The 26,341-nt window shown below is 36.9% G+C and overlaps 1 protein-coding gene across 1 annotated transcript in view; it reads right to left on the reverse strand.

Moving 5' to 3' along the window:
* Nucleotides 1-1,702: 1,702 nt before the first annotated feature.
* The window catches only part of LOC139136555 (cleavage stimulation factor subunit 1-like), a 38,557-nt gene continuing 13,918 nt past the window's right edge, over nt 1,703-26,341 (reverse strand). The window contains exons 6-12 of the mRNA XM_070704287.1: nt 24,176-24,298; nt 23,109-23,184; nt 11,148-11,227; nt 9,405-9,560; nt 8,785-8,926; nt 4,944-5,024; nt 1,703-4,131 (exon numbers count right to left, since the gene is read on the reverse strand). Of these exons, the coding sequence (XP_070560388.1) occupies nt 4,019-4,131; nt 4,944-5,024; nt 8,785-8,926; nt 9,405-9,560; nt 11,148-11,227; nt 23,109-23,184; nt 24,176-24,298 (771 nt within the window). The 3' untranslated portion in view covers nt 1,703-4,018. The remainder of the gene's footprint in view (nt 4,132-4,943; nt 5,025-8,784; nt 8,927-9,404; nt 9,561-11,147; nt 11,228-23,108; nt 23,185-24,175; nt 24,299-26,341) is intronic.

Here is a 26,341-nt window from a genome sequence, read left to right on the forward strand (position 1 = left end):
CATTCAGCATTTGCTACACACAAACGATTATTCATGCAGATTTATTCAGTATTTGTTATTGAGAAACTTTCAAAGTTCAAGCCTTTTGTGTGTTTTTGTGTTTGGATTTGTTGGATAGATGACATTTTACGTAGTGTATTGTTGGATGTTAAAAAATGTGTTGCTGTTGTTTTTTGAGGCTGTTTTTTGAGAAAAAAGAATTGACAATGCCTTTTTAAAAGCAAAATAATACATAATGACTTGATATGTTGTTTTATCATTATTGACATGTTTCTATTTGTTCACCCATTCTTGCAGTCATCATTGCAATAAAATGCTGTGAAAAAAATGAACCTGATGTGGCCTGCATCTGTTTACTTTGATCTTAAAAGGCAAATACAACTTTCTGTCTTGACAACCATACCACAGTTTCAATGTTTTACCTAGTGTACCTGCTTGGTTGTACGCAGGAAACAAGTAGAAAACAGGCTCTATAATTTTATAATTTTCAAGTGATCAGAATACGAAATGTCCTGAAAAGATAAGATAATCACAACTTCCAGTATAAGGGATACAGTCACTCTAAATGTATAAATTAAAATTAAAAATGTGCCTGGAGGATGTACTAAAAATACAGAAAGTTGCTTCCTCTGGGTAAAATCTAAAGAAAATTCAAGAATTTAAAGACTTTTTTGCAGATTTTTTTTATGCATTTGTCTTCTTATTTATTTTTTTTTTATTTTGCAAACTAGTTTGAAGATTTTTTTTTCCTAACTTTTTGCTCTGAAATTTTTTTCTTTCTAGTTTTTGACCACCCCCTCCCAAGATCTAATGGTCCATCCCTAAGGTATAGAGAAAGGACTTATTTCTGTAAATTTCAACTTGCAGTCACTCTCGTCTTTGTCCAGACATGGTTTTCTGGCTGAATTCCTGTGATCTGCAGAAAAATCTGCTCCAGTAATAAGTAAATCCGCTCCGGAAATAAATGTACAAATGTACAGACCATTGTTTTGTACATATCATGTCTGTATGGAGTTATCATCCTGCCGTTCTGCCCAGTGGAAACATTTCTCAAATTTTTCGATTAAAAAGAAGGCAGCAAATCCGAATTCTCCAACTCGTAACATCAATACCCATCTTCAAACAACTTCTCAGACAGTTTAAGACATGAAAACATCTGGAGTTTTAGAGAAAACAAAAGGATTGTTATCAGTTTTATCAGAACGAGGTCAACGTGCAGCCTGTTTGGCTACAATCACGTGACCATATATCAAAGCCGCCTGACCAGCATTTATAGGCGCAAATTGTCTTGGACATAAACGGTGTATTTCATCACAAGTTGGACAAATCTGATTTCAGGTGGTCTTGCACTTAACCAACACATTTTTTATCAAGGCAATACATGATATGAAAACCCCCTCATAGTATATTTTGGAAAAAGCAGAGAATTTAAAGTTTGGTATGGTAGGAATAGTTTACTCCAAGGATGAAGGGGTGTATATTTGGATATTTGGGGTAGAAACTTAAATTTTGGTACTAGGGATAAAAAGCAATTTAAGTAAAAACTGATACTACAAATGAAATTTATTATCTCTTTCGAAACTTGAATAAATGTAGAGATAAAAAAAACAATTTTGTATTGCAAGATCAATTCTCATTCTTGAATATCAGGGATTGAAAGACTGGCATTCAAAAACGTGATTAAAATCATTGTAAAGCAAAATTAAAATGCCTCTTAATGTAAGAACTTTATTGCCAAACAAAATCGTCATTTTATTACATAGTATCTAAAACATCTTGTGAATATTTCACAAAATTTGACCCAGCCAGAACGGAGTAAATTGTTTTGAAATGTTCAAGGAGAATAAAGAGGCCAGGAAATCAGGTGATTTGCATAAATTTACACTTCTTTCTCACCCAACATACAGCTGCTTGTTAAGCTGAAAGGTGAACACAACCAATATTTTAATCTTTTGGGTTATCAAATTAATGAAAATTGAATGAATTTCTACATAACTGAATTTTTGCAAAATACACTATGTTATGTGCAATGGTAGGTTAAAGGGGCAAAGTCGGCCATTTTTCTTGAATTTTGTTTGATGCAAGATACTACTTATGTTGTTTGACATATTGAAAGATACTGAGTGAATGGGTGACCATTCATATATTTGACCCGGGTTTCAGATACGATACATGAAACCATCGCGGAAATGAATTAATGGTCATGACCATTAATTCATTTTCGTGATGGTTTCATTTAATTTGTCCAAAACCGAGGTCGAATATATGCATGGTCACTCATTCATTCACCATCTTTCAACATGTAAAACAATATAAGTAGTATCTTGCATCAAACAAAATTCATGAAAAATGGCCGACTTTGTCCCTTCAAGTCATCCGAGTTGATAGACGACAAAGGACAATGAAGCAGACAGTGATCATGACACTTTGAAGAAAGGTCAAGTTTCAATGTGTACATGTCGCCAATAGTACTGATCTCGTGATTGGCTAAAAGTCCACCATGTGACATTCCAAAAAAAGCGGATGTAATATGGTTTGATTTGCTATTGCCCTTGACTCTTGCCTGCTACGCGCTAGCCGTTTGAACACAAATTCGAAGTGCGCATATGAATTGTAGTGTACAGGAACTCTTCCATGAGATATCTAAAATGTGTCATTCAATGTGTGTCATTTCAACCTGTCGTTCAATGCACACAGTACAAATACTGGATTTTGTGATGATTTCAAATGTTTGGTGTAATAAAATGTATAATACATGAAGATTTGTGGCATGCCCTTGGGCTTGTGATCCTGACCGAAATATTGATGATACCCTCGCCTGTAGCAAAGGGCATCATCAATATTTTGGTCATGATCACCATCCCTTGAGCAGGCCACAATTCTCATATTGCCCACACTGTTATGTGTTATTATTTAACAATATCACTATCTCAAGCTAACAGAGCGAACAACCATCCACATTGACCAAAAAAAAATTCCAATCACTCTGATCACCAAACTACAGACAATGTGTCAGCAACCTGTATATTCATGGTGAATATACACTTTGAGTTGTATTGTAAGATGGATAAAGTACATGTGAGAATGATGTACTTGAGTGTTTCTCACTGAAACTTGAGTCATCTCATTCAAGTTTGAAGTAATTGATAACTACGGCAAGTATTATCAAAGATTAGTACATACACTGATCCATATGGCCATCAGCTAGAAAATCTTCAGTTGTTGAATATTAGATTAAAGGAGACATTACAAATATGGCAATGAAAAATGAACATGCCGTTGTCGAATACACTGCAGGTGTTATCACTTTGTCACTTAATGAAATACATTTACCATATCTACTTGATGCACAAAATACGCAAAAATTTAACAATATTAATGACACTGTTATGTAAACTATCGATCAAATTTTCTTATATTCATTTGATAACTGCAATTCTTTGTCTCATTCCATTCTCGGATACTGGCTGAATTGTCTCTCGTCTGACATTATATCATCTTTGGTTGTCCAGACAAAAGTCACTTAAATTTTTGATTTTCACAGAACTTTCAATCACTCCCATACATAAGAAATAGAGTGTTGGTCATAAGTGACAGTATGCGTGAAATCAATAAATTCAACTGTAGAAAAATAAAGAGAAACTCTGACTTTGTAAGGAGAGAAAACCAATACTTTGTTCATGTAGAGTACATCCTGGTCAAATCAAAGAAATGAAAGTTAGAAACTTTATAAATGGATCTCAATACCCCGATATCTCAAATGGGTTTACTCATTTTTTAATTTCACTTGTAATCTTGTTAAATTGATTTCAAAAACCATTACATTCAAGACATATTTTCTTTTGGCATTGAAAGATATTCAAAACTTATTGAGAAAAATTAAGCGAAATGTTATAAAATTGTCAGATTTATTGATAGTTTGTTCAGATGTAGTCTTTACTAATCTAATCACTGTCTGATCTAATCACTGTCTGATCTAATCTAATCACTGTCTGATCTAGTCTAATCACTGTCTGATTTAATCGCTGTCTGATCTGCGATACCAAAACCTTGCTCTGAAGTCATCACTGCAAGTTATGAAACCAGGACTGGTTGGTGAGTGTACCATACAGCGCACTACGTTGTTATGACCTGCAACAAAACAATCAAAATCTTGTTACATCTAAAAATGGATACAGTGTTATATCATTTTTTTTTTTTTACAGGAAGTGATAAAGATCTGAGTAAATCATAACAGAGATCTAAAACTAAATGTTGACACTATCTTGCTTGCCATTTTGCAGAATATGGACAACAACTGCTTAAAATACACAAAATACATAATATTTAAAATAATATCAAAATTTAAGTACAGCAAGAAACCTGAAACCAAAGATTGTTGAATCTGGGTAGACAGTTCTTGAGGAGATATTGCAAGTTGAGGGAAAAATTTACACCTTTCTGTTGAGATCAAAACTTGGAAATGAAGTAAAAAACTGTCCTAAAGTCTGCTCAAACATTTTAAATGGAGGGGTCGTCGTCAGGGGTTGTCATCAGGGGTCGTTGTCAGGGGTCATTGTCGGATCTGCATGTGTGTGACTTTCTGGTTTACAAACAATGTATTTCATACATGATATCTAGATGCATCACATTAAGATAGCTACAACATTTAAATTCTATGATATTCATTGTTAACAAACATGTTTTAACTTTCATCAATCACCAACGTAACCTAGATACAGTGTTTACATTGGTCATAGGGGTCCCTGGCAACCTTTGAGCAGAGTTCTGATGACCCCCTCCCTTTAATACTTACAACGTTTGAACTTACCAGATAGTATGATGAGCAGTATACTGGACAAATGATAATAATTTTCCATCTAAAATATTTAAACTGTGGTATTTTAATTATTTTGAAAAACAACCTCTGACAGCTGCTAGCATTTTTTATAATCTTAGCTTACCAAGAGACAGTAATTTCTGTCTTTCAGCATTTCTGGAGTCCCAACAACATAGACTTGTGGTCTTCTCATCAGGAAATAACACTGCAAAGACAAGGTTTTCTGATGATGAAATTTTACCTTTTAAGTTTGACAGTTTTTTCCATCAAAGTGTTTGTGCAACATTCCACCAAGTTTGACACATTTTTCTGTAATTTGTTTTAGAATTTTGAGTAGAACAAACATAATTGCTATTGACTATTTTTGCGATTAAATTTTAGAAAAATGCAAAAAATTTGTCTCATGTTTTATTCTCTACATATCCAGCAAAATTTGACTTTGGCCAATGATGGTAAAACTTCAAAACATTGAGATGTTAAAACTTGTGGAAATCTTTAATGCTGTTCAGTTACTGAAAGAACAAACTTTATCATTTATGTATGAGAGAGCGTTGCATGAAGAATATCAAATTTAAAAGTTTGCATTGTTTTCAGAGGAGTGTTTTTATGGTGACTGATGTGTATTAATATAAATTTTCTGTTCAGATATGCATTGTCCAGATATTCAGTCATTTAAGGATGTAGGAGCGGTATGCACGCGTGGAATTTGTCGCTTCCCATAGGATGGTACATTGATATTTGCTGGAAAATCAATTCCTACTATTGTCATTTTCATGAAAATTTGCACAAAGCACAGTCTAGCGAAATAAATAACAGTGATCAAATAAAATGATATGGTCACCGCGCTAAATTTTGAGATAAACAGCATTGAATTATTTTGTCCATAGAAAATGCATTGGTGAAAAAATGCTGACTCAGCATTTTTTCTCATAAATGGCAAAATTCATGGTCATGTATCTCACAAACAAGCGCGGTGACCCCTATATTTTATCACACATTTTGATAATACAAAGGAGAATCCAAAACTCGACAATTTAGAGATATGACATTACTTTTAATTTTACCACTCGTACATCCTTAATCATTTTGTGTCCAGAGATATGTAGTCTTTTCATTATTGTCAAAAAATGCTCAAGTATAATTTTCCAACTCATAATATATGACACTTCTCATAATATATGACACTGTTTATTAGATATGACACTGTTTTCCTTTTTTATTGGTAATGTGACATACTGCTAGTTGATGCTGCACTAAGGCCAAGGTACTGTGCCATCAAGACAAGGAATAGTGCCATCAAGACAGAGTACTGTGCCATCAAGACAGAGGTACTGTGAAATCAAGACTGACGTATTGTGCCATCAGGACAAAAGACTGTGCCATCAAGACTGAAGTATTGGGACATAAGGCAGAGGAGGTATTGCACAGTCAAGAAATAGGAAGCAGGTCATTGATACCATGGTATTGCAAAATCAAGACCAAGGTATTGTGTTATACCTTCAAGACCAAAGTAAAGAATAAGTCATTGTGCCATCAAAACTGAGTTATTGTACCATGCAGACTGATGTATTGCCCCATCAAGACTGAAGTTTTCTGCCATTATATGACAGAAGTATTGGGTCATCCAGATCAAGGTATCACAGTATTAAGACCAAGATATTGCACATCAAGTCAAAAGTATTGTGCCATCCAAATCAAACTGTGCTGTCAAGACTGAGGTACTGTGCTGTTAAGACTGAGGTACTGTGCTGTTAAGACTGAGGTACTGTGCTGTTAAGACTGAGGTACTGTGCTGTTAAGACTGAGGTACTGTGCTGTTAAGACTGAGGTACTGTACTGTTAAGACTGAGGTACTGTGCTGTTAAGACTGAGGTACTGTACTGTTAAGACTGAGGTACTGTGCTGTTAAGACTAGGGGAACTGTGCTGTTAAGACTGAGGTACTGTGCTGTTAAGACTGAGGTACTGTGCTGTTAAGACTAGGGGAACTGTGCTGTTAAGACTGAGGTACTGTGCTGTTTAGACTGAGGTACTGTGCTGTTTAGACAGAGGTACTGTGCTGTTAAGACTGAGGTACTGTGCTGTTAAGACTGAGGTACTGTGCTGTTAAGACTGAGGTACTGTGCTGTTTAGACTGAGGTACTGTGCTGTTAAGACTGAGGTACTGTGCTGTTAAGACTGAGGTACTGTGCTGTTTAGACTGAGGTACTGTGCTGTTAAGACTGAGGTACTGTGCTGTTAAGACTGAGGTACTGTGCTGTTAAGACTGAGGTACTGTGCTGTTAAGACTGAGGTACTGTACTGTTAAGACTGAGGTACTGTGCTGTTTAGACTGAGGTACTGTGCTGTTAAGACTGAGGTACTGTGCTGTTAAGACTGAGGTACTGTGCTGTTAAGACTGAGGTACTGTGCTGTTAAGACTGAGGTACTGTGCTGTTAAGACTGAGGTACTGTGCTGTTTAGACTGAGGTACTGTGCTGTTAAGACTGAGGTACTGTGCTGTTAAGACTGAGGTACTGTGCTGTTAAGACTGAGGTACTGTGCTGTTAAGACTGAGGTACTGTGCTGTTAAGACTGAGGTACTGTGCTGTTAAGACTGAGGTACTGTGCTGTTAAGACTGAGGTACTGTGCTGTTAAGACTGAGGTACTGTGCTGTTAGACTGAGTACTGTGCTGTTAGACTGAGGTACTGTGCTGTTAAGACTGAGGTACTGTGCTGTTAAGACTGAGGTACTGTGCTGTTAAGACTGAGGTACTGTGCTGTTAAGACTGAGGTACTGTGCTGTTAAGACTGAGGTACTGTGCTGTTAGACTGAGGTACTGTGCTGTTAAGACTGAGGTACTGTGCTGTTTAGACTGAGGTACTGTGCTGTTTAGACTGAGGTACTGTGCTGTTAAGACTGAGGTACTGTGCTGTTAAGACTGAGGTACTGTGCTGTTAAGACTGAGGTACTGTGCTGTTAAGACTGAGGTACTGTGCTGTTAAGACTGAGGTACTGTGCTGTTAAGACTGAGGTACTGTGCTGTTAAGACTGAGGTACTGTGCTGTTAAGACTGAGGTACTGTGCTGTTAAGACTGAGGTACTGTGCTGTTAAGACTGAGGTACTGTGCTGTTTAGACTGAGGTACTGTGCTGTTAAGACTGAGGTACTGTGCTGTTAAGACTGAGGTACTGTGCTGTTAAGACTGAGGTACTGTGCTGTTAAGACTGAGGTACTGTGCTGTTAAGACTGAGGTACTGTGCTGTTAAGACTGAGGTACTGTACTGTTAAGACTGAGGTACTGTGCTGTTTAGACTGAGGTACTGTGCTGTTAAGACTGAGGTACTGTGCTGTTAAGACTGAGGTACTGTGCTGTTTAGACTGAGGTACTGTGCTGTTAAAGCTGCAATTTTCAATCCCAGGTTCTCGCATTAGTGGAGTTCTCCTCCCAGTCAAACACATGGCCAGTATGATGTTTGATTTCTATAACTTAACATTAATTACACAAACTGATCTCAACCGTTTTGACACCTTTTGTTACTTCTGCAAACAGAGTTTATACAAGCATTTGATTGACGATCGGTTGAAATCGCAAATGGTCATTGATTCCCCACCACCAACGCTCGAATTTCCTAAAAAATTGTCTTCCAGTTGCGTTAGAATTTGAATATAACCACAGAGTTTAATTGGAAGCAGCTTTGTGCTGACCGCTTGGCAGTCTGTCTGCGTTTTTGGGGCCGGAAAAAACAAAAAAGTGGCATTTCCTGGAGCTTTGTATGCCTGTTTGGTGTCCACTTACACAATGAATGCTGCCATAGCTTTGCGCCCTTTTAAAGAGAGGCTCCGCCGTTAAGACTGAGGTACTGTCTCAATGAACTCAAGACTTATTTATTTATTGTAGTCTTTGCAACTGTGTCTCAAATACAACGGCCAGGTCCTGATGTTGAATAATTTTCATTCATAGACTGTTTGTAATTAGACTTACCATAGTCTTCTGTATGGTTAAACACAGCCTGTGTTCTATGGTTCTGTTTACCGGAGCCTGCCCCAGTGTACGTGATCAGACACCGATTTGTAGATATTTCCCACAATTTGATTAGTGAATCTTTTCCACTTGACAAGACATACTGTATGCAAAAAGCAAAAAGTATATTCAAGGGAGTTCAAGAGTTATAGTGTTTTGAAAATGATGATAGTTGGCTTGATGGGTCTGATATCACCAGGAGACAGGAGCAACACAAAAAACTGTTCTAATTTACAACAATTTTGCTGATAAAAACTAAACATCTCTCCCTTTTGATTTTGAATATTTCTATTTATCTGGGTAGTGTGAATTGACTGAAGAGTTTTTTGTTTCACCTTTTTGGCTTATAATTTACATCTTGGTAGCATGTCTGATTTGAATGATGGATACATTGATAGATTTGTACCTGCAGGAAATGTTAACCCTTTGCATCCTGACCCCGTGGTACTCTATGACGTCATCGGATATTTCTGTCCGAGCCGGGTTCAAAGGGTTAACATGGGTCAATCAATCAATCAATCAATCAAACTTTTAATCTCTCATATAGTAGGTATGTTACAACTGTATCCATGACAACATACCTTGGAATTTCTACTGAATGTCACAGAGCAAACTTCATTGCCACCGTGAGCTTTACTAAATGTATTGATACATCTATTACTGACTCCATCCCACATCTTAATATCACCATCTTTACTGCAACTGGCATACAGATTGGCATTTGGACAGTACTGTACCTGAAAAGACATATAAGTAACCAAAACAAATTACAGCAAAGGTTAAAACTGTTAAAAAGAGCTTCCTCCAATGTAATTGTAAATAAGTCATTATTATACATCTAAAATCAAGAACAATACAATTTTAAACATGTTAAGGCTAACAAAAAATACGTCTTTCTGGTAACTCAATCTCCCCAGAAAACCTGCCAACCAGGAACATTTTTTTCGCATTTGCAAATAATTACAGGCAAATCCTTCAATTTTTACCATTTTTTATGGGTCTCAGCCAACATTTTAATAATAAAAAATTCTTCCGTCTTGCACTGGGTAATACACAATACTAAAGTCCTTCTACATTCTTTGTGGTATTTTTTTTAGTAACCTTTTATTAACATCAAACTGTAACCTATTGAATTTCATTGTATTGTAAATTTTGATATCAGTTGATGCAGAGTCCAATAATGAGGAAGCAGTCCATGCAGAGTGCAATAATAGGGAAGCAGTCCATGCAGAGTGCAATAATAGGGAAGCAGTCAATGCAGAGTGCAATAATAGGGAAGCAGTCAATGCAGAGTGCAATAATAGGGAAGCAGTCCATGCAGAGTGCAATACTAGGGAAGCAGTCCATGCAGAGTGCAATAATAGGGAAGCAGTCCATGCAGAGTCCAATAATAGGGAAGCAGTCCATGCAGAGTGCAATAATAGGGAAGCAGTCAATGCAGAGTGCAATAATAGGGAAGCAGTCAATGCAGAGTGCAATACTAGGGAAGCAGTCCATGCAGAGTGCAATAATAGGGAAGCAGTCCATGCAGAGTGCAATAATAGGGAAGCAGTCCATGCAGAGTGCAATACTAGGGAAGCAGTCCATGCAGAGTGCAATAATAGGGAAGCAGTCCATGCAGAGTCCAATAATAGGGAAGCAGTCAATGCAGAGTGCAATAATAGGGAAGCAGTCCATGCAGAGTGCAATAATAGGGAAGCAGTCAATGCAGAGTGCAATAATAGGGAAGCAGTCCATGCAGAGTCCAATAATAGGGAAGCAGTCCATGCAAAGTCCAATAATAGGGAAGCAGTCTGTGTAGAGTCCAATAATACTGAAGCAGGCTAATAGCTTTGAATGTTATTGGACTACATTTGACCTTTGAACCAACAGCTAGGTTGCTCGAGTATAAGCCCCTCCCCTAGTGTAACCACCATTTTGTGTTGTTGAACTAGGGGCTTATACTTGGACAAGTATCATCTTTACAAAATCCTTTGATTTATGTCCTTGTCCATTGTACAATTACTGTCCTTGATGCAACTCGTCCAAGACAATAACTGTGCTGTATGATATATTCAAACATTAATTCTAATATTTGTAAATAAACTTACACCATCAGTGGCAGTCCTTGCCTTGTGACGGAAGTATCTGATCGACAGTCAACTGCTGGAGAATTATTGAAGGCTGCCAGACGAGGAGCTTTAGACATTACACTTTATCATGAAATTCAAAACTGCCTAATGAACTCCCTACCGGTATACATCAAAACAAAGTGTAAAAAAATCCTAATAACCTACCCTGTGTATTGATTAGTTACCACATCAAACAACTATAGCATAACTTACTGCTGTGATTGGTCCACTGTGTTGGTCCTTTGGGTTACATGATACAAAACACTGAGACGTATTCACATCATACAAACGTACTGTAAACAAAGACAAATAATCACCTTAGAGATTTACAAATTGTGTGGTTTCCAATGAAGAAATCTATGCTTTTTACGTAAACTACTTCATTTTAAAACAAATACAAAAAATAAATCAAAATATTTTACAATTGTTTCAGGTGTTTCAATCTTTTACAATGGTTTCCATTGACAACTGATGTTTATATGTTTTTAAGATACAATTTCTAGGATTGTTAGCTTTCTCTGTCATTGACAATAAGTTTTCTCACATTTATTATTATAGATATTTTTTATTTGTTTCCTGAGTTTTAACCCTTTCACCCCCGTTCCCTGTATACAGGTATTGATAGGAAGGATGGAATCTTTCCTTTTAACCAAGCAGGTTATTGGATCGTATCACAGAACAAATCTATGTGCATATGTATGACAGACATCCAGCTCTATGGGTTTGCTCAGAATTAGGTATACGCATAATTAATGAGGTACAGTATGAAGCATCATAAGGTCTCCCATCATACCATATATGAAGGGTGTACCACTTGTGGTTACTGAGTTATGGACAAACATGTATATTTGAGGTCAAAGGTCATCGAGGTCATGTGACATTTTGTCAAAATAATTGTATTGCTAAGTTATCCCTATATACCAAAAATCAGACCTCTAGCTCTATTGACTAGCTCAAAATTAGATATGCACATAATTAATGAGGTACAATATGTGGCGTTATAAGCTGTCCCATCATACCATATATGAAGGGTGTAGCACTTGTGGTTACTGAGTTATGGACAAATATGTATGTTTGAGGTCAAAGGTCACCGAGGTAACATGACATTTTGTCAAAAAAATTGTATTGCTAAGTTATCCCCATATATTCCAAAAATCAGACCTCTAGCTCTATTGACTCGCTCAAAATTAGACATGCACATAATTAATGAGGTACAATATGTGGCGTTATAAGCTGTCCCATCATACCATATATGAAGGGAGTAGCACTTGTGGTTACTGAGTTATGGACAAATATGTATATTTGAGGTCAAAGGTCACCAAGGTCACATGACATTTTGTCAAAAAAATTGTATTGCTAAGTTATCGCTATATACCAAAAATCAGACCTCTAGCTCTATTGGCTGGCTCAAAATTAGATATGTGCATAATTAATGATGTACAATATGTGGCATCATAAAGTGTCCCATCATACCATACATGAAGGTAGTAGCACTTGTGGTTACTGAGTTATGGACAAATATGTATATTTGAGGTCAAAGGTCACCAAGGTCACGTGACATTTTGTCAAAATATCTGAGATATCTGCGTGAACGGATGGACTCATGGACAATGTTGATTTGGATTTGGTTGATAGTTAACCCTTTGAGCAATGCAATTTTTCCCACCAAAATTATAGTGTTCGACATTTCACCAACTTTGTGAATTTTTCTGTAAATTTTTTTGACAATTTTGGACCAAATGAAAAATGGGCTTCAGATTTTTATCAAAATTTAGCAAAAATTAGAAAAAAAATTAACTGGCGTATATTATGAAATAGGTGACAAAATTTGGCTTTGGTGCTCAAAGGGTTAAACAGAATGTCACAAAGGGCAGATATTTACAATATGCAATTTCCAGGAAGTCAAAGCATGACTATATTTTTTGCAAATTGCAAAATCAACATAATTTTCACATTCTTCTAAAGAACTGGTTGGCATTACTACTTTGTAATTCATCTGGTCAGAGTTTTAAGAAATAATATAATATATGATCAATAAGTATATATAAAATATGATCTATAACCATATAAAATATGATCTATAACTACACTGTTTCAGAATGAATATTTTACAGAGTGACGAGGCATTATTTCAGAGATATATTTACCACTTAAGGTAGATAAATACCTTTTAGACACATTCAGATTTTTATCTTTTTCTCAATCGAAGAAGTCCCAAACCCCAATAAAGTATATATTTTCCAACCAAGCACAGTACACGGTCATTATTTGCATATTAGAGTCACCTGACAAGCGTTTTGCTGAACCTTCCAAAAAACGGTTTTTAGCGAGCACGCTGCAAGATTTCGGGTTGAAATTTCTTCATTGACAAGCCTTGACAATATCCTTCAAATTAGTGTCTGCGATATTTTCTCGGCATCTCCATTCAAATTATATGGCGTGATAATTACAATTCCTTGAAAAGCACCTTAGTCTAACACCTTCAAGAGCGCACAACAAAAAAACAAAAGCATATAAAGGAAATCCCAGACACAGATTTTGAGATCATTATGTTTCCAATGGACTGTGTGAATTTCAAGCAGCTGGTGTTTGTGAGCGCGAATTGACGAGGTGCCAAAGAAGGCCACCTCATTCACACATTGAATTCGAGAAAAACACAAAAAATCCTGTTTTGTTACTTCGACGCCACGGCATTTGATAATTAAATGTGCCTTAATCTAAACGCAGGCATATTTTGTTACTTAGTGATAATATCGATCGAGAATGACAGTTGTTCAAAGAAAACTTCTGAGGAAAATAAAATAAATCGCGGAAAAGTACTGATTTTTGGAGCCTTTGATTCAGCATGTTGCCTCAGCGAATGGCTTCATTGGGTAAAAACAATTACATCAGCAGTCATTACTAATATCGGGCGTGTCCTAAATTCATATGTAAATAAGCTTACCTGCATTCCCTAGGTAAACACTGCAGCACGACGTAGATTTAATCATTGACCCTCGAGAAAAACGTTTTTCTCGAGGGTGTATGATTTAATATTATTGGACTAATTGTTTATTGTGTACAAGTTGTGAGAAGAAATCAAACAAATGACTAAAAAGACGTCAAGCACTGCAAAGCGGCTAGTTCATCCTCCAACCATAACTAAGGGTATTTTCGAGATATAGCCTAGACTTACTTGTATAATTAGGTTTATCATACGAAGTTTGGTGGGTACCGACTGATGTTTCCGTATTTTGGTAAGTAGCCCAGCAACTTTATCGTGCCTTCAACAAACAGCTCATTATAAATCCCCATTAACATGTATATTTAAATTATGTAGCGATAACTGTCCCAGCCACACGACCTAACTTTTCAGCCATGTAATTTCGAGGCTGTAGACTGGCCAAAAATTTGTCTCAAGAGAGGTGTCATTTATTCATGCATGTAAATCTCTACGCACCTTTGCATCAAAGGAAAGCTTGTGTGTGACCCACTTTGTTGAAAGGTCACATCTCCGAGCCACTTTCAAGCAAACAGTCTGAACTTAACAGTGCCATTAAAAAGACGAGTCGGTAATTATTCTCTGATATTTCTGGCTTTGTAAGTGTGTTCTGAGCCTGACAACAATCACTGACCGTGGCCTTGTCTGGAGCGGCAGGATGAAAGCAATTTTGTTGTGTGGCTCGTGTAAATTTATTTATCTGTCTGTTTTTGGCTCGTAAAATTTATTCGCCGACATTTCGCATTTGATCAAACAACAATTTGATCGCGAGTCTCGGAAAGTTACGAAGGCAAATTGTTCTGAAAGTTGATTGGGAATCTGTGACCACGGGGATATTAACAGAATGCGTTATTCTTAAAACCCACAACGTTAGTTTTTGTACAAATAATGAAATACGGCTCATGTACTTCGGTTCAAGACTAAATAAAATATCGCCTTCTTTGACATATTGAAACCAAAAATGGCATCGTTTGTTCATGACTGCTGCCCGTTGGGTTGAGGTGCGGAATAACGAGAGCAGTGGATAGCCAGCGTCACTTCTAAGCGTGGTTGAGATCATCTACACGATAAAACAGTCGTCGATTCAAAATGGCAAGTTCGGCGATGATGAAATTTTTTGAGTTAACATAATTATTTTTGTATTTTTGTTGTGGTTTATGTTACTATAAAAGTCTTGCCAAAGTTTAAAATTGCGCCAAACAAAATTTTGAAATATTTAAAAAGGTCATATGGACACGAATTTGGACTGTAAATTATTGCATACTTTACAATCGAGATGGCCTTTGACCCATCATCTGATCAGTGCTTTATGCATATGCCGCGAATGTCTGCTCAAAGAGGGACTGTGGTCTGGTTTTTGAATTGCCCTCAGCTCCTGTCAGTGGGTGGAGATTCCAAACCAAAGCATGGTCATTTGAACGTTAAAAAAAATCGACATGTGTTACCCGGGCAACGTTTGCAGATCGGGTCCGAGGAGCGGAGGGCATATTTTTTCGCGCACAATTCAGGGGAATTCAAAAGAGTTTGTGGGGGATGTCGCCCGATATACTGTCAAATTGTATGATATCGCAACCATTTCCAAAATAAAACGGCACTGAAACCCTTGGTGAGATACGTGGACGTAATCTTTATTCACTGTGATTACGTTCAGATGCATTAAGGAAGGTGCATAAGCTTACAACGTGAACTTTACCGAGTTTGACCATGGTTGACCGATGTGTTAAACACAATCACTGCATCAGAAAAAAGATGTTTGTTTTTTTCGGCTCCAATTAGTTCGGGTTAGTTCGGAGCAGGTACAATTTTGGATGTCGGAACCTAGCAGATACGCAAAATATAATTTGAAACGGACATAATAATTTGGTGTTCGGCATCATAGGTTGGGATTTTGGGAACAGTTTTTGAATGTCAGACATTGTATTGACCGACATTATATACCAGAAAAAGTCGTGTTTTTGGGTTGGTTTTTTCGGCCAAAATTTCATTTAGAGCAGGATCGAAGAATTTTGAGTTTGGAACTTTGTGGCATGTTGACTCACATTGTTATGTAGGTCATTTACCCCACACTCATCATGACCTGAGTTCAATTAGTCTAGAACATTCTCAAGGTCACTGCCCTTGATGACCTAACAACCTTGAATTCAATTAGTCATGTTTGGAATGTTCTGGAAAGTTGATTAGTTGTGTAAGGGAGATAATTTTAGAACAGTAATTAGCATGTCAATAAAAGTTCTAGATTGTTCTTATATGCCTTTATAAAAGGGACGTGCTCAGCTTCCAGTCAGACTTTTGGGATCGTGTCTCTTGTGTGTTACTAAACTCCAGCAGTAGTCATTCTCAAGACTTTTCAAGACCTTCACTGTCAACGCTGGATTTATACTGTGGACTTTGTGCAGCTTCAAGCCTGCAAGCCAAGGACTGTTCATTCATCCGACTGACTGTTACAACTCTGAGACTGGAGCTTTGCCGTCCCAGCTGAGATAAGTAGTCTGTACACTTTTAAAGCTTGTACTCTGTCCCTGACTTAGCAATTAGTTTTGTTTTCGTAATAAATTTTGTTTAAACGGTAACTGCTGAGTTCACCCTTTTGTTCGTTTTCTCTGCACGTAACAAATTGGGGGCTTGTCCGGATACGAATATTTTGAGCCGTTTGACAACATTTTGCCTACCTTTTCAAAACTACTGTATACTGTGAACTCAACGAATTCAATCATGGCGGAATTCAAGCCAGACGAATTTATGGATGACCTTGATCAGGACACATTTAATTCCCTCAGAAAAAGACAACCTCATAGCACTGGCCAATTTCCTTAAAGTAGATGTCAAAAGATCTATGCGCAAGCGAGAAATACAGTTCAAGATTGCAAAACATTTAGTTAATTCTGGCCATTTTGAGGAGTCTGCCTTAAAAGATTATGAGCCTGAGTCTTCCTTCGAACTCAAAAAATTGGAATTAGAAATACAGGCAGATTTCGAGCTAAAAAAATTGGCATTAGAAAAAGAAAAAGAATTACAAATGAAAGAAAAAGAATTACAAATGGAAAAGGAGAGACAGGCATTAGAAAAAGAAAAAATACAAATGCAGTTAGAAATGGAAGAAAGACAGAAAGAGAGGAATTGGAAATGAAAGAAAAAGAATTGCAAATGGAAGAAAGACAAAGGGAGAAAGAAAGAGAGGAAAAAGAAAAGGAAAGAGAATTAGCAGAACACCGACTGCAGTTAGAAATGAGACGTTTAGAGCTTGGAAAGTCAGGAAAATTCTTCCCTTCAGACGGTTTTGACATCACTAAGCATTTCAGGCTAGTTCCCCCTTTCCAAGAAAAGGATGTTGATAAATATTCCTTCATTTTGAGAAAATTGCTCAGAGTCTGAACTGGCCTAAGGATCCTGGTCTATGCTTTTGCAGAGTGCTTTGGTGGGTAAAGCCAGAGAAATTTACATTCAGTTGTCAGTAGAGCAGGCTTCAAATTATGATTCTGTGAAGGAATTAATTCTCAAGGGCTATGAGTTGGTGCCTGAAGCTTACCGTCAGAAATTTAGGGATTGTGAGAAGGTGAAGGATCAAACTTATGTTGAATTTGCTCGAACAAAAAACAACTGTTTGATCGTTGGTGTTCTTCTGAAAGGTCAGTCAGAATTATGACAAATTACGACAACTTGTTTTGATTGAGGAATTTAAAAGGTGCATTCGGAGTGACATCAAGACATTTATCAATGAACAAAAGGCAGATACATTGGAGGTTGCTGCACGTTTGGCCGATGATTATTCATTGACCCACAAATCTTCCTTTCTCAGCAAACCATCCCAGTCCTTTTCATACAGAAACAATGCAGGTAAATTTAACTCCTCCTTTTCATCCAAGAATTTCTCAAAGGACAGTAGGAAATCAAATGACAACAGTTCACAGAGTTCAAGTAACACTCCCACATCATCAGATCCCAAGTCTCAATCTCCTTCTGACAAACAATTTGGTACACTTTCTTGTAATTATTGTAAGAAAGACGGCCATTTAATGTCAGATTGTTTCAAATTGAAAGAAAACGTGAAGGTCAAAGTAGTCAAAGTGGATCTAAGCCCACCGGCTTTATTTCTTCATCAACTCGATTAGAGTCTAATAATGTGTGCAACACATTTTCTGAGGTTAAACCCCTCTCATCCCCAATTAATGAGGTCAAGGTCAATTCTTCTCAAGATAGCATTATGGGTATTTTCGAACCATTTATTCACGATGGTTTTATATCACTTTCTAGTGATTTTTCTTCCGCTACCCCTGTCAAAATTTTAAGAGATACCGGGGCTTCCCAGTCTCTTTTGTTGGCAGATACCCTGCCGTTTTCTGAAAAGTCATTTTCAGGTTCTAAAGTTCTTATTAAGGGGGTAGATTGTAATGACTACATTCCTGTTCCTCTCCATAATGTCTATTTGTCTTCGGACTTTGTTTCTGGACCTGTGGCTTTAGGTATAAGGCCTTTTTTGCCTTTTGAAGGGATTCACCTTCTTCTTGGAAACGACCTTGCTGGGGACAAGGTCATTACTAATCCACTTGTGACTGATAATCCTAGTTTAGATCAGGATCCAGAGCCAATTGAACAAGAGATACCCGATTTATTCCCTTCATGTGCTATTACTCGAGCCATGTCAAAGAAAACTTCGAGAATCAAAATACTTTCAAAAATAATGTCACAGATGTTGACTTAAATGACACCTTTCTCAGTCAGGTGTTTGACACGGATCATTCCGTTATCCCTCGTGGATTTGAAACTTCCAGTAAAACTTCTGCTGACCAAAGTCAGACATTTTCTAGATCAAATCTCATTGCAGAACAACACAAAGACTCAGATATTTTGTCTTTGTTTGACAGGGTAGATGATGAAGGTAAACTTCAGATAGCTCTGTTTCCTATTATACAAAATCTGGTATTCTCATGCGTAAATGGAGACCTCCAGATGTTTTGGTTGATGACGATTGGGCTATAAAACATCAAATTGTGATTCCAAAGCCCTATCGTGCTGAAATATTGCGCCTGGCCCATGAAACCCCCTGGGCTGGTCACTTAGGGGTCAGGAAAACTTATCACAAAATTCTCAGTCACTTTTATTGGCCTAATCTCAGGCAGGACGTAGCACATTTCTGTAAAACTTGTCACACATGTCAAATGGTAGGAAAGCCAAATCAGACCATTCCAAAGGCCCCTTTACAGCCAATTCCTGCATTTCAAGAACCATTTAGTAGGATTCTAATAGACTGTGTTGGGCCCCTACCAAAAACAAGATCAGGAAATGAGTACATGTTGACAATTATGTGTACATCAACTCGGTTCCCAGAAGCCATACCACTGAGAAACATAAAGACAAAGACTATAGTGAGAGCTTTAGTCAAATTTTTCACTTTATTTGGCCTCCCTAAATGTGTCCAGTCCGATCAAGGCTCCAACTTTATGTCTGGTATTTTTCAACAAGTAATGGATCAGCTAGGCATTAAACAGTATAGGTCATCCGCCTATCATCCAGAAAGTCAGGGTGCTCTTGAGAGATTTCATCAAACTTTGAAAAACATGATTAGGACCTACTGTTTTGACACAGAGAAGCAGTGGGATGAAGGAATTCATTTTCTGCTCTTTGCTGTTAGAGAGTCAATTCAGGAGTCTCTTGGTTTTAGCCCATTTGAGCTTGTATTTGGACATACAGTCCGTGGCCCACTTAAGCTCGTTAAAGAGAAATTCCTATCAGACGATGATGATTGTCTGAATATTTTGCAATATGTGTCAGATTTTCGTACAAACTCTCTAAAGCATGTGAATTAGCCAGAGAAAATCTTGAGTCATCTCAGCAGTCAATGAAACCAAATATGATAAAAGCACCTCAAAACGGAAGTTTGAACCAGGTCAAAGGTTCTTGTTCTACTTCCAATTCCTGGCAAACCACTCCATGCTCGTTACTTTGGGCCATACCTAATTGATAAGAAATTGAGTGATTTAAATTACATCATAATAACACCTGACAGGCGAAAACAAAAACAGCTATGTCACATAAATATGCTTAAGCCATATTTGGATAGGGATAATCCTACTATAACTCAGCCTGTCAGTGCAGTCAGTTCAAACCATTATGAAGATAGTGATACTGAAACTGACTTGAGTGAAAATACTCTAAACTCAAGCTGGGCTCGGTCAAGCTTCAGAACTCAGAAATCCTGGAGAAGCTGGAGTCTACAAAGTTGGCACACCTCCAGCCAGAACAACAACAACAGGTGAAAGAACTGCTCCATGAATATAAACACCTGTTTCAAGATGTTCCAACGAGGACAAACGTCATCTATCACGACGTTGATGTTGGGGACAGTAAGCCTGTAAAACAACATCCATACAGACTGAATCCAACAAAAGCGAAATATCTCCAGGAAGAAGTCAAATACCTGCTGGACAATGACTTTATTGAACCCAGTAAAAGTAACTGGAGTTCGCTGTGCATACTTGTTCCCAAATCAGATCACAGTTATCGTATGTGCACGGACTTTAGGAAGGTCAACACTTTAACAAAGACAGACACTTTCCCAATCCCGAGGATTGATGACTGCATCGACCGAGTGGGAAAAGCCAAGTATGTGACGAAATTTGACCTACTGAAGGGATTTTGGCAAGTCCCTCTGACAGATCGTGCTCGTGAAATATCCGCCTTTGTTACACCAGACGGATTGTTCCAGTACAAGGTGATGCCATTCGGAATGAAGAACTCTCCGGCAACGTTCCAACGGATGATCAACGACGTCATATCCGGGCTAGACGGATGTGCAGCTTACGTTGACGACGTAGTCCTGTATACTGACACCTGGGAGGAACACATCAAGCTCATGCGGAAGTTCTTTGAGAGACTGAGTAAAGCAATGTTGACTGTCAACCTTGCCAAATCTGAGTTTGGTTGGGCGAGGGTAACTTACCTCGGACATACTGTAGGACAGGGTGAGGTAAAACCTGTTGATGCCAAAATCAGTGCCATTTCAAGTTTTCCCATACCAAACTGCAAACGACAACTGATGCGCTTTCTCGGTATGGCTGGTTACTACAGAAAATTCTGTCCAAATTTCTCCACAATTACTGAGCCTTTGACTAACTTACTTAAAAAGAAAGTAAAGTTTCGTTTGGTCAGAGCAATGCCAACAGGCATTTGATACACTTAAAGCCATACTGCAAAGTGCTCCAGTGTTGTCTGCACCAGATTTCACTTTGCCATTCAAATTAGCTGTGGATGCTAGTGATACGGCTGCTGGTGCTGTTTTATTGCAAGAGGATAGTCATGGTATAGATCATCCTGTTTGCTATTTTTCACGCAAATTTAACAAATCCCAGAGAAACTACTCTACAATTGAAAAGAGTGTTTATCTTTGATATTAGCCTTACAGCATTTTGAAGTTTATGTTACTTCTTCAAATCAGCCAATAGTGGTTTATATTGATCACAACCCTCTTGTTTTTCTGCAGAAATTTAAAGGCAAAAATCAGAGATTGCTAAGATGGAGTTTAATGTTACAGGAGTTTAATCTTGACATTAGACATATCAAAGGCAGAGACAATTTAATTGCAGACTGTCTCTCTCGTATTTAGAGTTTATTGTTGTTCACTTTCAAGAATTTTACTTTAGAGTAAAAAAATTTGAGTACTTAAATCTTTTTCAGGATTACATTTGTAAAAGAAAGATTTTTCTTTGAAAATTTTCTTTTTTTGAAGAGGGGTGTGTGTTATGTAGGTCATTTCACCCCACACTCATCATGACCTGAGTTCAATTAGTCTAGAACATTCTCAAGGTCACTGCCCTTGATGACCTAACAACCTTGAATTCAATTAGTCATGTTTGGAATGTTCTGGAAAGTTGATTAGTTGTGTAAGGGAGATAATTTTAGAACAGTAATTAGCATGTCAATAAAAGTTCTAGATTGTTCTTATATGCCTTTATAAAAGGGACGTGCTCAGCTTCCAGTCAGACTTTTGGGATCGTGTCTCTTGTGTGTTACTAAACTCCAGCAGTAGTCATTCTCAAGACTTTTCAAGACCTTCACTGTCAACGCTGGATTTATACTGTGGACTTTGTGCAGCTTCAAGCCTGCAAGCCAAAGGACTGTTCATTCATCCGACTGACTGTTACAACTCTGAGACTGGAGCTTTGCCGTCCCAGCTGAGATAAGTAGTCTGTACACTTTTAAAGCTTGTACTCTGTCCCTGACTTAGCAATTAGTTTTGTTTTCGTAATAAATTTTGTTTAAACGGAAACTGCTGAGTTCACCCTTTTGTTCGTTTTCTCTGCACGTAACAACATGTAAAATGTTAACAGAATTGGACGCATTTTTGGAGTTTGAGGTCGTAATAGTAAGCTGGATGGAGAATAGTTTTGGTTGTCTTACTTCTATCAGGTATCGATAAGCTTAGACGTGAAACATGCTGGTAAAACATGTTGTTTTTGGCCGCAATGCGTTTTGAGCGGAAACACTTCTGTATGTCATAAACTGACTTATTGGACTAGGCTTCAACAAACATTATTGTTACCGTTTATTGTTGACAGGCGGGAGTAATCCTGGTTTTTGGAGAAGTACGCAACGCTGTGTCACTCAATAGGGATTATGCAAATAGCAATGCAAATGTGTCCACAATGTTTACAAAGGCTCCCCGATTTGACCGGGATAGCCACGTGCATTTGTTCTGATTTTTAAAAATTGTGAATTATACGGAAACCATTACTTATTATGGAATAGCGACACATCTCAATGATGGGCCTGATTTCAAGGCGTATTCTCAGAGAATTTTGAAAATTTGACAAAAAAATGACCAATTTGGTATTTATCTACCTTAAAAATCAAAACAGGATTGTATACAGACATGTCTGAATATGATCTACTGCCTTCATAAAGGTTTTGTATAATAGAATTTCTCTATAATAAAAATTTATCAGACTGAGATACTTTTACATGTCAGACTCAGACAACCTCTAGCCTGCATGTTTTAAGTGAATACTTTCAGATAAATACCCAATATACAATTCCTTTCTTTGTTAATGTTTTTGTTTGTACCAGCAACAAACATTGTTCATTGTTGAACATTATCAATGACCTAAAACATCAAACAATGGAGCAATGACAAAGAAACATGTAGCATCATTTGTATTGAATTCCATAAAAGCTACCAGTTAAACAGATGTGGGACTTACATGTAGGGTGCTGTGTTCCAACCAGTATGAAATCACCTGATGGATGGAATGATAAACATCGTACCAATTCAGTTTCCTGCCAATACAATGATAAATTCATAAATAGATGAAGATACCTATTTATGTATGATGCATGAAGCAAAAAATTTTTAAAGTTGTCAAAGATGAAATTTGTGCATTTCTTGTAACTATGGATGGTTGGTAGTTTATACAATCTGTAGTGTTCAATCAACTGGCAGGATGATCGAAGCCTGATACAATGAAACACAACTGAATGGAAATTTTAATACTTAAGCAATAACGTAACCCTTCCCAGTTCATAATGGATGAAAGGGGTCTGTGCACAAAATAATGTATGAGGGGAAGCAAAGTACATTATGAAGTGTAAAGTTTGTTTGAGTCCATTATGAGCCGGGAGGGGTACATTATTGCTATTATTTTATAGCTTTGGCAAAGCCAGTGAATTTGTAGATGTAGAAAACATCTCCACCACAATACTGGATAAGCAGATACATTATCAGTAATAATCAGGGGATGTGACGTCACAAAATTCAGTGGTATTGACAAAATGGTAATTTAAAGCAAGTCAATGCAATATCAGCTATCTACATCCAATGGGTGGCCTTAAAAATAGAAATTTTGCAAATGATTATTGTTATTTAGGGTATATTCTTTGCATGTACAACTCAAGTAACATCAGCATATGTGTATAATAATGGTTGATAACAGTTCCTTTATCTACCATAAGACTTGTTACTATCTACATTATTGAGGATCATATGAGACTGTCATGTATTTATTTAAACAACTACTTTATTCATTCATCTGTATTTTTAACTAAGAAGACACATTCATGATATTTTAGAAGCTGGACATTTAGACCTATAGATATGTTTCAAGTATCCAGACACACATATCCATAGATAAACACATAAGACACAGAGATCAACAGAAATGAATGTTACTAACTCTGTCATTGCACTGTATGTCATCTGCAACATTATTGAGATGAAATCTAACATTCAAGGTTTTCAAAGTCTTCAGTACTTCAAGATGGTCTGTCTTACCTGGATACTTCTAGACGCCCTTTTGACAGAAGGCTTGGAATAATCAAAGAACTTGACAGTATAGTCTTTACTTCCTGATGCGAGGATTTGTTGACTTGGATGAAAATCTAATGCTGTGACCTCCTGTAACAGAGTTCATGGTAATACGCAGGTTAAGTTTGTTGACAGCCAGTCACCAAAAACATTTAGAAACAAAGAAACAATGATTTTAACTTTGTTGTGTGTATTTTTGCATGATCAGTACCTTTCTACAGCTAATTAGCTTAGTTTGTTGTTTTACAACAGAATTATAAAACAAAACCTTCATGACTTGTCAATCAAGAACGTTTCAAACTCCATGTTTCAATCTCAGTTTGAAGACTCTCACAGCTGCAGACCAGCAAGTTCAAGGAACCAAATTCTAGATCATTTCTGTGCATTATCATTCAGGTTAATAATGTGAATTGAATTTTCTGTCATTACAAGATTCAGCCTTGTAAAATCTGCTTACATTTTACTCAAGGTTGTTGTAACTTTAATTTGTAATGGACATTGTTTATACTAATTTATCAACAAGGATACACAATAATTTCAATAACAGTAGATACCAGCATTAATGAAACAATATACCAGTGAAATTATTGCACATTGATACAATGTATAGAGCATGCAATTTGTATATACCTATAGAATGTGTGAACTATGGTACAGGTTATTGAACCTCCTTACATGCACAAAGTATTCAAAGGTCATTGTTCAGCATCGTGTCATCAACAAGATACATGTCATGATCACAAGTAATCATTCATCTGTTTATTCATATTTTGAAATTTTCCTCGTCTACATATCGAGATGTTTGGGTAAGTATATGGAAAAAACGTATGGTTAATAGAAACAAGTCATCGTTGATGACACAGTCCCCACTTGTTAATGGGTACTTTGATTACATGTTCTCTTCATTAATTAGGTCTGTGATAAAAATACTTTGATACAGATGGCACTCAATGGCCAAGAATGGGTTCCATGGTGATGAAAACATAAAACCAATGTAGGCCACCATCCTAAAGTTCATAAAATGAGTCAACTAGGAATTAATCAACAGGATGTTGCAAAACATTTTTGCATACAATTCTAACACTTGACAGATTATCACTGGTACCATATTTCATAAAGTTTGACGCAGTATTTACAACACTATTAGATCAACATCAGTATCAAGTTTCATCACATTTGACGTATTAATTTGTGGCTATATCACCCTAATTAGGAAAGTTCATTACTTATGCATTTACAAATTAATTAAAATGACACTGATAAATGTCTTTTTCAATGTTAAATTAATGTGAGCTTAACATCGGTTAACATCTGTATAAAGTTTCATGAATTTGATGCAGTACATATTTCTTGACATATCAGCCTACTTACGAAACTTCAATAATTGACATGTTACTGCTACATGACATGAAACAAATGGACGAGCATATGTATGAAATAGGTCAATGTCCTTGTACCAACTTTGAATGATACTGGTGGAAATATGTCTGAGTTATGGCTCTGTACATTTGAAAATTGTAACAAAATCACCGCCATGCATCGATATTTGATGTTACTGTTTAAAAAATCAACATGTATATGTATGACGTAAGTCAATGTACATGTACCAACTTTTGAATAAGATCAGTTGAGACTTCCCAGAGTTATGGCTCTCGACATGAAACAACCATAACAAAATTGCTACCATGTGGCCATATTGGACCATCTCGTGAAACCAATCGACATACATATGTATAAATAAGTTGGATTGTATCATAAAACAAATCAATGTGCATATGTATGACATAAGTCAATGTCCTTGTACTAAGTTTGAATAAAATCGGTGAATAAAATTAGTTGAGACATGCCCAAGTTTTGGCTAAGGACACGAAAAAATTGTAACAAAATGGCTGCCATGCTGCCATATTGGATCATATCATGAAACAAATTGACATACATATGTATGACATAGGTTAATGTCCTTGCACCAACTTTTAATAAAATCGGTTGAGATATGCCTGAGAGTATTATGGCTCTGTACATGAAAAAATCGTAACAAAATGGCCGCAAGGCTGCCATATTGGATCGTATCACATAACAAATTGACATGCATGTGTATGACATCAGTCAATCTCCTTGTACCAACTTTGAATA

The sequence above is a fragment of the Ptychodera flava genome, chromosome 7 (genome assembly GCF_041260155.1).
Source record: "Ptychodera flava strain L36383 chromosome 7, AS_Pfla_20210202, whole genome shotgun sequence".
Classification (NCBI taxonomy): Eukaryota; Metazoa; Hemichordata; class Enteropneusta; family Ptychoderidae; genus Ptychodera; species Ptychodera flava.